This window comes from Sorghum bicolor, chromosome 5, assembly GCF_000003195.3.
Source record: "Sorghum bicolor cultivar BTx623 chromosome 5, Sorghum_bicolor_NCBIv3, whole genome shotgun sequence".
Taxonomy (NCBI): Eukaryota; Viridiplantae; Streptophyta; class Magnoliopsida; order Poales; family Poaceae; genus Sorghum; species Sorghum bicolor.
The window spans coordinates 7333501-7346837 of NC_012874.2; the positions used below are offsets into that span (position 1 = coordinate 7333501).

At 40.3% G+C, this 13337-nt stretch overlaps 1 protein-coding gene and 1 long non-coding RNA gene across 2 annotated transcripts; one reads left to right on the forward strand and one right to left on the reverse strand.

Annotated features, from left to right (window-relative positions):
• On the reverse strand, positions 5232 to 8430 carry LOC8072785. Its single transcript, XM_021461930.1, has 4 exons — positions 7888 to 8430; positions 7463 to 7819; positions 5434 to 5447; positions 5232 to 5319 (listed from the first exon to the last, which is right to left on the reverse strand). Exons 1-4 carry the CDS (start codon positions 8428 to 8430, stop codon positions 5232 to 5234), a joined length of 1002 nt encoding a protein of 333 aa, XP_021317605.1.
• Positions 10507 to 11441, forward strand: LOC110435510. Its single transcript, XR_002453230.1, has 2 exons — positions 10507 to 10889; positions 11176 to 11441. It is a non-coding gene; the product is annotated as an uncharacterized LOC110435510 (long non-coding RNA).

Below are 13337 nucleotides of genomic sequence, written 5' to 3' on the forward strand. Positions count from 1 at the left end.
CTGCGACCAGTGTCTGGTGAGTGTTTTTCCAATAAAAAACACTTCCATAACATCTACAAATTTTACACCGGTGCAATAGAAAATATGTGTTTCATTTCCATAAAAACACCTGAATCATTGTGCTAACACCACCAAGTGTCCACCACCATTGTACATGTGTGTTAGCATTTCATAAACATTTGCATCAAAGGAGTTAGGTTAGCACTTTACTAGATCCTAATGCATATGCTCAAGATATGGATCTAGTAGCACTTGATTCGAGAGATAACCGTAATTTCCCCTCTTGATAGTCGGCTATCTATCCTAAATCCAGTCAATCACTTCTCTACACAACTTAGACCGGCAAAGGCAAAACCCTATGTTTATATGTTTGCTTTGATTACTTTACGCCTTGTCTATCACCATGATCTCCACTTCATGCTTCATCTCTTTGTGATCATATGTCCACCACTCCATGTTATATTTCTCCTTCATCACATATGTTGTCATGCCTAACTCAAATCACTTAAACACAAGACATTAGCAACTTGGTGTCATTATTTACCAAAACCAAACTTGGGCTTTCAATCTCTCCCTTTTTGGTAATTGATGACAACCATCACAAAGATATGAAATGAAATCATAATGAACTTGAATTGCTTGTCCAAAGCATTTTGATCATGAAACAAGATTAGGCAAACATTTCAATTTTGGTTTTGGTAGTACTAGCTCCCCCTACATATGGGCTTCCATGAGTTTGGTTCAAGTTTGCACATATGCATAATTTGGAGTTTTGGGGAGAGTTATTACTACCAAAATGATGCTAAGGTATACAGAATGGACCTTTGAAGCGTGATACCAATCAGAGTTGCTAATGTATACCATCCTTAGCACCAATGTAGCTAGACATACATAAAAAACTCAAGATACCTTGTGAGATCACATTATATATCTAGATACCACATGTAAATAATACTCTATGCTAGAATTCAAAACATCATTCAAGTTCTATTTCTAGCAAGCACCAATCAAACAAGAGTAGTGAATTTAAACTTGCAATGCAACACCTCATTATGTTAATGCACATACAAATGCAACAAAATAGTTCATGATCTTGCTCCCCTACTTGTGTGCTCAAGTTTTAATTTATCCCTTTCTATTTTCAAAAGGTTTTCTCTCCCCCTTAAGCACTTATCTTTTCTCCCCCTTTGTGACTTATCAATTATCTTTGTTTCTCTCCCCCTTTGTCATCAATGACCACAAAGGTTCAAATTTTAGTAAGAATTAAGTCAATCAATGTGAGGGTCAAATTATGGTTCAATCTAGATCACTTGTCTAGAACATGTAATTCGGTTTGATCCAAGGACAAGCCTTTTCACACCTCATGAAGTATGAGGGTTATCTTGACCATGTTGAATTACATATCATAAGCTCATATTCTAGATTCAACACTAGGTTTGCAAGCTCACAAACATGTCATATGCTACTGCTAGATCAATCAATCATAGAAATAATAGTGGTACCATACATACATCAAATTCTTTTAATTTTCATGAATGAGCCTATTTTCATGCAAACATGTCTATATGTTCTAATCATATCCTTAGCAAGGTATGAATGCTATGTCAACCAACTTTACCTTGCTTTGTTGGAGGAGAGGCATGTCATAGAGATATGTGGGGGTGCACTCATCTCAAGTTGGAGAAGTCAAGTATATTCAATTCATTCCTCAACTTGCAAAATCTCTTCTCATCAAGTGGCTTTGTGAATATATCGGCTAGTTGATCCTCGGTGCCAATGCTTTCAATGCTAATATCACGCTTTTGTTGATGGTCCCTTATAAAGTGGTACCTTATGTCAATGTGCTTGGTTCTTGAATGTTGAAGCAGATTTTGGGTCATCTTGATAGCACTCTCATTGTCACATAGCAAAGGCACATGCTTGAATTTGATTCCAAAGTCGTTCAATGTGGCTTTCATCCAAAGCAATTGTGCACAACAACTATCGACACTAGTGTATTCGGCCTCGACGGTTGATAATACAACACTATTTTGTTTCTTTGATGACCATGAAACAAGAGACCTTCCTAGTGATTGACAAGTGCCACTTGTGTTCATTCTATCAATCTTGTATCCACCATAGTCGAAGTCCGAATATCCAATCAACTCAAAGTTAGACCCCTTGGGATACCATAATCCAACATCATGAGTACCCTTGAGATACCTCAATATCCTTTTGGTTGCTTTCAAGTGACTCTCCCTAGGTGAAGCTTGGTATCTTGCACATTTGCACACACTAAACATCACATCCGGCCTTGATGCGGTGACATAGAGCAAACTTCCAATCATGGACCGATATAGCTTTTTGATCTACCATGTTGCCACTTGCATCATTACCTAATTGATCATTTGTGCCCATTGGTGTGCTCATTGACTTAGCTTCTTGCAACCCAAACTTCTTGATCAAGTCCTTGATGTACTTGCTTTGACTTACAAAAGTGTCATTCTTCATTTGCTTGATTTGAAGTCCAAGGAAGTAACTAAGCTCTCCAATCATGGATATCTTAAACTCATTTGCCATCATTTTTCCAAGCTCTTCACAAAAATCTTGATTGGTTGATCCAAAAATGATATCGTCAACATAGATTTGCAACACAAATAAGTTATTGCCTAGCTTCTTGGTGTAGAGAGTAGTGTCAACCTTTCCCATTTTTAACCCTTTAGAGAGGAGAAAGTCTCTCAATCTCTCATACCATGCTCTTTGTGCTTGCTTCAAGAAACCACATTGTGTATATGTTTATATAGGAAAATTCCTTTCTACATGTACGTGTAGTTACTCTAATCTTCAATAAACCACATTGTGTATGTGTTTATACTTGTTTATTAGTTTGGGTGTGTTATATACTCATATTAAAATACTCTAGATCTTACCACGCGAAAAATTTTCAAAGGAATTCGTATTTTTAATATATTACTAAAATGCCACTACTATATTATATGCAATAAGTTTAAGCACATACTCTATGTATGCATGCATACTTAACATACATATCACCCTAGATGTTCTAGTATGATCATATACTTTGTATATATATACTTCGTCCGGTTATATACATCTTAAATCTAGATATATAGATATGGGAGTAACTACACACGCGCCACAATGCCTCCTTTATATCTCATTTGGAACCTGCCTCATGAACATTGCTAATATGAGTCATAATCGTGCGTATTTGTGCGTCCAACAATGATATAAAGTCTAATTCTAATTCAAATACATATTGGAATAGAAGTACAATCACCTACTTTAAGTCGAGAATTTACATCCATTTAATAAAGGAATCTAACCAGCTAAACAATACGAAGTTCGTTCTATTCCCATCCAAAGGGACCACAAAATGTGGTTACGTAACCTGGCGATCAAATGTGGTTACATAGCTTGGCAACCAAAAAGTATAATTAGTTCATTCATCAGGACACGCATCGACTCGGAGAGTTCGTCATCAACTACGCAGACAGCTGACGACGACGATGTGTCGTTGCCCGTGCGTTCGCCGGCTTCAAACCCGAGCTGGGTGCTCCTGAACCGAGTTGGTGCCCGGCTGGACGATTTCCCCAGCGACGGCACCATGTCAGCGATGTCCCGGACATCCAAAGGCAAGGAGATCTCCATCTCCTTCGACCTCGTGGAACCTCCCGGAATTTCCGTCCTCACCGTCGGCAAGTCCCCAGGGAACGTCGTCGCCGCGCACCACGACGTCGTGCTGCTCGCCGTCACGATCCCGTTCAAAACTTCCGTTGACTTGTTCGTTTACCAGGCGAGCTGCGACGATCCCTCCCGGCGCCGGCGGCCGCCGTCCTTGCTGCAGCTACCTTCTGCCGGCGGGCCTAGGATTGAGCCTCGCAATACCATGTATCCCCAAGAAATTGGTATAATGTCCTGCGCAAGCAACGACGACGTCGTCGACGACTTCGTTCACTACGGCAGACAGCGCCTTTGCCTAGCGCCTGGTTATTTGCCGAGCGCTATTCATCGGGCGCTCGGCAAAGGCCACCTTTGCCTAGCGCAGGGCCCTCGGCAAACAAATTTTCCTCTTTGCCGAGCGCGTTGTTGGAGGCGCTCGGCAAAGAATTTTTTTTAAAAAAATTGGTTTCCTCTTTGCCGAGCGTTGTCTTGTAAGCGCTCGGCAAAGAAATTTTCAAAAAAAAAAAATGTTTTGCTCTTTGCCGAGCGCAGAGTGGAGACACTCGGCAAAGAAGATATCACGGTGCATAACGGTCATGCCCGTCGCTTTTCTTTGCCGAAGGCCCTTGTGGCGCTCGGCAAAGGAGCCTTTGCCGAGCGTTTCTTTGCCGGGAGCTCTTTGCCGAGCACCACGCTCGGCAAAGCCTTTGCCGAGCGTCCAAGGCGCTCGGCAAAACCGCGGTCTGCAGTAGTGGTTGTGGCTGAACTTCGGATCACGACGCATGGGAGGAGCAACGTCCGCGTGTTCCGGTCTGGGTCCGGCCAGTGGGAGGCCTTCGAGAACTTGGACGTCCATGGCGCCATTGTCGGCCGCCGTGACAAGCTACGCTGGTGGTCGTCGGACGCGGTGGTGCTGTACGGACACCGCCGGTACATGATGTGGGCAGATTAGTACCGTGGTATGGTGATCATGGACCTCTCCTTGCACTCGGACTCGGAGACGACAACGAACCCGCCACCGCCAAAGCTCTGGTACGGCCGTTTCCGGTGCTCAGTGTTGGGGAACCCCAGGACAAACACAGCCGCCGAGGAGGGTCTCAAGTATGGCCTAAATCTTGCCGCGGCGTGTCGGTCACACGCTACGGCATCAAGTTCATCAGCGTCGACACCCAGCACCGGAGCAACTTTGGAGTTGGGAATCACGACTTGCTCAAATGGAAGCGAAGGTTCCGAATCTCCAAGTGGTGGCTGCACGAAGACGACTACCAGCAAGAGTTCTGGGACGCCTTCGATTGTGGAGACCGATTCCCTTTCCCACACGTCCAGCCAGGGTTCCCTGTCATTGACGTGGACAATCCTGACGTCGTCGTTTTCCGACTGGAGAACCCTGAGAATCCATGGATGATCGAGGTCGACTTGAGGAAGAAGGTTCTGCTGGCAGCCACTGCTTGCTCCAAGGGAAGTGATGGCTTATCAGGTGACGCGGAAACCATCAACATCGCTAGAGTGTTTCATTATGATCCCATCCCCAGTGAGTTGCCCCGTTACATGGATGGTGGGCAAGCCTACTAGAACTTTTCGTGCATCTCATCAGTTATACATTTTTTTCCCGTCTCCTTTTCGTGCAGAACCTGAAGTTTATGCTCAACTGCAAACCTGAACATACAGTAGTTTTCAGTCAGCTATGACCCATAAGCTAGGCCTACATCAGAAAACAGAACACTTCAAAGCAATGTCCCAAGTTGATTGTTTTACCCGTAGTTAGATTACTCTCCAGGTGCAATCTGAAAAGAAACCATGCACAGATCTACCCGTAGTTATGTTTCAGGAAATGAAATCAACATAGTTTCCGTGATGTGTCAGTTTGTATTCCATGGACAGTGTGATACATAGTTTTCTTTTTCCTCAAAAAGATTATTTCAGGTTAATACGCGGAGCAATTTACAATAGCAGCAGACCATACTTGAATAAATTTGCAAACTAGCTATATCTTGCTAGACAGCAAACATGCAACTTTGAGCTCAAGCAGTCCATCAAGCAAAGACATAGTCCACAAATAAAGCTTCAAACTGCAAGCAGTGCGACAAACAAGCAACTTTACGTACATAAAAATAGAAACTAAACAAAAAAAATTGTGTAATTTCACTTCCTGGTATATTCCTTAGAGAGCGGAAATTCTGATAAAAAGATAAGTAAAGCAAACTCAGGTTTCATTACAAAAGGATGACCGAATACATGTTCTGCTCCAGTTGGAGTTTTCAATCATGAACACAAACATAAATAAGTTTAAGTGTTTAACTACAGACATGAAACATAGCCTTCAATTCCATCTTCGATGTTTATTTAGGTCTTCAGGACAGTGTTGACTTCATTCACTATGAGCAATTCAGGTAGCAGAGCGTACCAAAACCAAACCAACACTCAAATACTAGATACAGGTAGCAGTCTGCCTGACCTTAATAGACACTAAAACTGTACAACTTCGGGCATGGAACTTGAAATTAGTCCTCTCTACTGATGACAAACCACCACTGCCAGAAAATAAGCATGTGTAAAACATGTGATTAACTCAGAACATTTACAGAATGTTACCCTGGATTTGGTGTCTGACTATGAGCGATTCAGGTAATCAGGACGGCCTTTGAAGCAAAAAAGTTGATATCCCGACAAAGGATATGGCCATTAACTGAGCTACAACACAGGGTTCCGCTCACATGTCACTGCTAGAAAAGGTTGTTTACCATCCTTTTCCACTGCATTCTCGCACTCTTGCAACAGAACAAGCAAGCTCCAATCTGCAGATGAATTCTAGCGTTCTAATAACAAAAGCTAGAATATGCTCTGGGTCATGCAGTCCACTAAACGAAGTTAAAAAATGTATGCAACCAGAGAGATAACCAATATTTCAGACAGACACTGAACTCAAAATCCTAACTTCTTTCCAGTTTTGAGTGGATTCCAGAAAAGCCAATAACTGCTACCCTTGTTACAGAAATGAATAATAAACTGAAGTACCCAGCTACATTTTCCAGTCAAAACAACCACAATATAGCTTCTGATTCAAATGAAAATATTAAACATTAATGAAACACCATCGCATACAAGACTAACTAAAATTGAAATATAGTTGCCACAGCCATGAACATAACATCATAGGTCCAATAATGGTTCACACAACCATAAATTAAACTACCCAAGAAAATATTCCAAAGCACCATAGCTGCAGCAGATTCAACTCGGTGAATCTGTACAATGGGCAGGCACTGTCATAGCTTGGTTCAACAGTGATTAATTTGTCTCTGATGATTATTGTAGTTTTCTGATAGCACACTCTGTGAAATAACAAACAATCCAAAATGTGATCAAACATTAGTTCATGATTTATTGGTGCAATCCCAAAGGTAAGGAAAAAGTTTTGGGTATCGGCATGTGAACTTCAGAACAGCCATATTCAACACAACAATCAAAACATTCTGGTTTGTGAAAAAAGGAAAAAATAAAAAAACTTCTAGATCAGGTGGTGCCGATTTCAGTAATAGCATAAAATTCAGACCTAACCAAAATCAAGCGAGATCTTCAGATAACCAAAATCAAGCGAGATCTTCAGATAGTGCCATGTATTCAGTTTTGAACTGACTAACATCGTCATCAATATTCAGTTTTATAGATAAACATTAACTGCAACGATACATGAAGCCCTTGTGCAGGATTACATCTTGGCAATGGGCTAGCACTGTACCTGGAGTGTAGAAAAGCTCATAACTGGGATGACACCACAGCAATCCTCAGGCTCGCTTACCTTCCTCGCCTTCCTCTTCCGACCTGACTTGAGCTCCATCATGAAGATACCAACATCTGTCTTCACGAATATGGCACCAACACCATCAGCAAAACCAATCACACTACGTCTGTAACGGGGGTTGTTATTGGGGAACAGTTTCTGAATCTTGATGACCCTTCGTGGTACCCAGCCGGCATCTCCCTTTGGATCAACCTCTCTTGACCACAGGTAAAGCCTTGAACCCCTAATGGCAGCAAGCCCAAGCGAACCCTCCTCTGTTGGCATGAGGAGAACATCACAGTTGTACAAGTCCGGCGGATTCATCATAGATAAGGAATTATTGCCCAAATCAAATTTCAGAATTTTTTCACCAAGCTGAAGGGAGAAATAGATGCTATCTCCGATAAGAGCACCACTCCTGTTTCTGACGAATACACACCCACCTTAGCACAGCCATCAAGGGAGCTCACGGAGACCACGAGGAAGGGGCCGCCATGGCAATCGAGGTGGTTGCAGCTGCAGCTACCCGCGGGGCAGAGAACCGCGGCGGAGATGAAAAAGGAGATGGGGATGCTGGACTTAGGCAGCCTCTGCAGATCGCCTGTGATGGGATCCCAGACAACAAGGTCGACGCCGTATAAGCCCGTGTCAAGGAGGACCCGCCCATGGCGGCAACTGAGCGCTCGCCATCTAGCGCCATCGAACGGCGGCGGCTGGGACATGGGGGATGCTGATGTTGTGGGAACGAAGCGGAATGACTGGAAGAGGCCCGCGGTGATTGAGTTGCGGAGGAAGCCGAGCAGCGGTGGTATCCGGTGGAACTCGCGGTAGCGGCGGAGGAAGGCCGGGTTGAGGAGGATGCGGCGCCAGAGCTTGCAGACTAGGGAGGCGCGGACGAGGTGCGCGGGCTCGTCCGCGGGGACACGGAGGAGGACCTCGGCGGCGGTGTCTTCGATTAGCTCCGGCAGCGAGCGTGGTGGCGCCATGCCGGTGAGGATTTGGTTCTGGTTCTGGCGGCGAATTGAATTGGGGGAAGGAGATGAACAGCGGCCCGTGGCCCGTGGGAGACTGAACCTCGGATTCCCACTGTAACGTCTTTGTCTCTTAAAAAAAAAGACACCCGCTTTTTTCTTTTTTTTTCTCCTGTCTCTTGCTGAAAAATACTTTAAACTTTTCATCTTATCTCGTCGAATATTTAAATACATATATAATTACTTTAGATTTAAGCATTTTTTTCAAAAAAAAGAAGACACTCGCCTTTTTCTTTTTTTTTTGCTCCTGCCTCTTGCTGAAAAATACCAAAAACTTTTCATCTCATCCTGATGAATATTTGGACACATGTATAAAGCATTAAATTTAAAAAAAATAACTAATTATACAGTTTGTATGTATTTTAAGAAATGAATCTTTTAAGTATAATTAATCTATGATTGAATACTAATTGCTATAGTTATAAATGTGCTACAGTACCTAAAAACTTTTCTTTTCACGAATTAAACAAGACCGAGAAATGAATTACACTTTATATTATTGCTGGACGCACAAATACTCACGATCCTGACTCATATAAGCAATGTTCATCATGAGTCAGGTCCCAAATGAGATAATGAGATACATGGCATCGTGGGACATAAAAAGACGAGTGGAAGAATCCTAGCGGGATGAGAGAGAGAGAGTAGAGCATAGTAGAGATGGGAACGGACCGGATTAACCCATTGTATAGCTAACCTGACTTATAAAAGTAAGACCGATGGATCATATGGATTGGCCGCAAAGTTTAAAATGGGTTGATCTAATAGTCATATAATAACTTTTTAAAATTTCAGCTTTTTCTTAATCTTTAATAATCATGGTTCATCATAACTTATGAGTACATCTATGGTTAGAAGTAGATTGAGGAATATCATATGTCGGAACTAAGCAGATAAAATTGAAATCATGGTTCACTTGCAAATTTATTTAGTTCCATGCATTGGTAATAATCTTAATGTGTTATCATTGTTCAAGCCAGGCTTCACTAGACCCATAACCAATGACACCCTAAGGTCTTCCTCCACATTGTTGAGGTGATGCCATAAAAGAAACTAGGGCCTTGCTTAGTTCTAACAAATTTTAAGATTATCCGTCACATCGAATCTTGCGACATATGCATGCACTACAAGAAATGTGCTATCTTATGACATTTATGGCATGACATCTGATCAAAATGTCACTAAATTAGTTAGTTTATGACATTGTTTTGGATGGCATCTCAGCTTAGTGACATATGTAAATATACGTCACAAATAACGTCTTGGAGCTTGTCTAGTTGTATATTGTGACAATATTTATCATGTCATACAGACTAATTTGCGAAGGTCATAAATCTTTGACAAGGATGATGTGTCATAGATTATTTTCTTGCTTTTTTTAAACATTGTTATCCAGGTTGGCATCTGGCTCCTCCATTTGTCGCTAAGCATTCCTTTGAAGTGGGCCTACTCATTGGCATATAGTCGGTTTAGTCAAAACTATAAAAAAACATAAAAAATTATGTTCAAGGGCTCTCGAACTAGAGATCAAACAAACTAAAAATGGGCCTTACCATTTATAGCTACAAAGATATTTCTATTATCAAGCGCAGTTCATTTTATATTATATTTTTTGTAGAGGCTACAAACATATTTGTATTGTTGTCTAATTTTTTGTTGTCATTGGACATGATGTGTTATTCAAGATGAAATTATTTTCTAAAACTACACTGAAAATCAGTTAAACCATAGAAAATAGAAAATTATTTTGGAAATTATTGAAAATCCTAAGCAACAAACATACTAGGTATTATAGTTAATCTTAAAATTATGTTAGGGCACGCCACGTTCACATAGACTGTATGAAAACTTAACAGCAAGCTTTACTTATAGAAAGAAGAAAAAATATAAAAATAATGGGCTGAGTAACATCCATTTGCAGCCCAGTAGCAAAGGACTATTCGGCCCGTGATCATTTTACCCTTGATTTGCCAGCGAACGGCTAGAAATGTTCCCACACTTGTATAAAACTAGCAAAAACCCTAGCTAATTCCCTTCCCATTCCTTACCGCCGCGCGCAGTCAGTCTCTTCCCTATTTCAACTCATACGAGTATGGCGCTGGGAGCTTCCCTCCAAGATCCCCAACCCTCTCCTCCAGCAATGCCCAGCCCTTCTCTGCCTTTCTTGCTGGTGCCCTCTCCCTTCCTTTGCCCTGCTCCTTGGCTGAAGATGGTGCCGATGCGTTCACAGCATCGGCGAGGTATGTGTAGTCTAGGCTCGCTATAGTGGCTCGGCAGATCCAACCGTGGCCGCTGCGGATCCGGGTGGAGGCGGCCTGGCGGTGCAGACAAAGCTATCGGACGGCTAGCCAAGGGTAGTGCTCTGCTCCAAGCAGATGTGGCCATCCCAGTCCGAGATTGTCTGATGGTTTCAGGTACTCTCTGGACTCTTCTCTGTAGGATGCGGTAAATAAGCTCCATTTGTTTTCTGTTATCAACACTCGTACGTATGTCAATTTGGTATTGATATCTGGAATAAATGGATAAGTATGTATCATTCTAGAGAGAGTACAGTACAGATATTCAGACTGCACATTTTCTTAGTTGTGGTTAGATGACCGAGATTACTTGCCATTTTATTGCTTCACCGTTGTCATGATATGTCAGTATTGTGCCACTTTTACAAAATCATGCTAATTGTGTGCAAATTTTGATTTTTAGAAAGTGGGAGATGCGAGGTAGCAGACTATAAGCATCAAGCTGATCCAAATTAAAGGTTGATGGATGCCGATTATGGATGCGAAATTAAATGTTGATGGATGCCGATTCTAGATTTGCTGATTTTGGATCTAGATGGTATTTTGTGATATTCTAATGTTCTATGGTTTTAGAGATCAATAAATGTAATATTCTATGATATTGGTTGTGTTGTTAGAATGCATATTTGGGAATGAAATAGGGCTTTTTGGCTTGGGCTCGTCAAATAATGGGCACTTAGTGAAAAGCCTAGGAAAAAAAGTTTGGCTGGCCCAAAAAAAATATTCATGTGTGGGCTGGCCTAAAAATAGTTGTGAGCCCAATTAAACTTGTGTGGGCTGAAAACATGGAAGAAAGTCCCTCAAGTTTCGCAAAAGTCTGTTTTTCATCCCTGAACTCTAAAACTGGTTAAAATACATCCCTCAATTTTTGAAACCATGCATATTATGTCCCCGACATGTTATAAGCGGTTTTGAAGGCAGTTTTGTCTTTTTTATTTTTATTTATTTTGGCTGAATATTTATAAAATTATAGTAAATCACATAAAATTTATAAAATAGTAAATTTGATTTTATTGGACTCCAAATAAGTAGATCTACATAATGAACATATAATATAGTACACTTTAGTACAAAATTTTTATTGTAGCTTTAGATCTGTGTTTTTCTATAATTAATTAGAATAATTCATAGCTATGGTTTGTATGGTACACTTGTGGTGATTTTTTTATGTTGGACTAATTACTATTTGTTTAAACTATGGTAAAAATTTCATACTCATTAGGTCATGTATAACTTAGTTATATATTTATTCTAATTTAACAAGCATAAACCTAAATAAATCTATAACTAAGTAATACGTGATTCAGTGAGTATAAAATTTTTACTATAACTCAAACATAGAATAATTAGCTCACCATATAGATTTCATCACAATTGGACCACACAAAATGTAGCTATAATTAGTCTAATTAATTACAAAAAAACATAGATCTAAAGATGCATAAAAAAATTTGTACTAGAACATACTATATTATATATTCAATGTGTTGATCTGAAGTCCAACAAAATTGAGTTTTTTATTTTATGATTTTTATGTGATTTACTGTGATTTTTCAAAAAATTCAGCCAAAATAAATAAAGAAAAAGGTAAAACCGCTTTCATAACCAGGTCAAAGATGTAATGTGTACAGTTTAAAAGTTGAGGGATGTATTTTGTCCGATTTTAAAGTTCAGGGACGAAAATCAGACTTTTGTGAAAGTTGAGGGACGTAAAGTAGACTTTTTCATGAAAACATTGGTAATTGGGCTGAAAAAATGAAATGGACCACAATTGGCTAAACCTATTAATTTTATGACATTTATAGAATTTGCCACCTCAGCGCCACATCATGTATTCCTACGTGCCATTTGCTGATATGGCAATATGCATAGAACTTATGACATAGAACCAAAGGTCATAAATCTTTATGACATCAAAATCAAAGTCATAAATCTATGACATTAACACAAAAATGTCAAAAGGTCTCATTAAAGACGCTCATCTTTTGACATTTCATTTTTTGTCAATTTAGTGTCACAAATGGTGACCTATGACATATTTTTTAGTTATTATGACATATATCTAATGTCAAAAGATAACATATTTCTTGTAGTGATGGAGTATTAAATATAGATGAAATAAAACTAATCGTACAGTTTACCTAGTTTCTTTGAAATGGGCACCGATCCTATTTTGTTATAGTGTTGAGGCATCACTTGTGGAGGCCAAAGATAAAAACAAATAAAGAAGTGTCTCTCAACAGGCAATGCATATCCTTCAAAGAGTGTAAAAACACAAGCAGCTTCCACTCTGCATTAAAGCCTTCTGCGGGAGGCTTATCAAAAGAACCCTAGCAACAGGTGAAAGAGCTAAGAGCCCATCAACTAAGGCATTTGTTTAGTTCACAAATTTTTTTCGCTTGGAGTACTATAGCACTTTCGTTTGTATTTGGCAGTTATTGTTTAATCATCGCAAATTACAGGCAAATTCTGCAATTAGTTATTTTTTACCTATATTTACTGCTCTATGCATGTGCCGCAAGATTCAATGTGACGGAAAATCTTTTTAAAAAATAGCTTTTGGGG

Coding starts and splice junctions, on each gene's coding strand:
- LOC8072785 (XM_021461930.1), bottom strand. CDS start 8,430: ATGGCGCCACCACGCTCGCTGCCGGAGCTAATCGAAGACACCGCCGCC. Junction 7,820..7,887: donor CCCTTGATGGCTGTGCTAAG/GTGGGTGTGTAT, acceptor TTCTCCCTTCAG/CTTGGTGAAAAAATTCTGAA.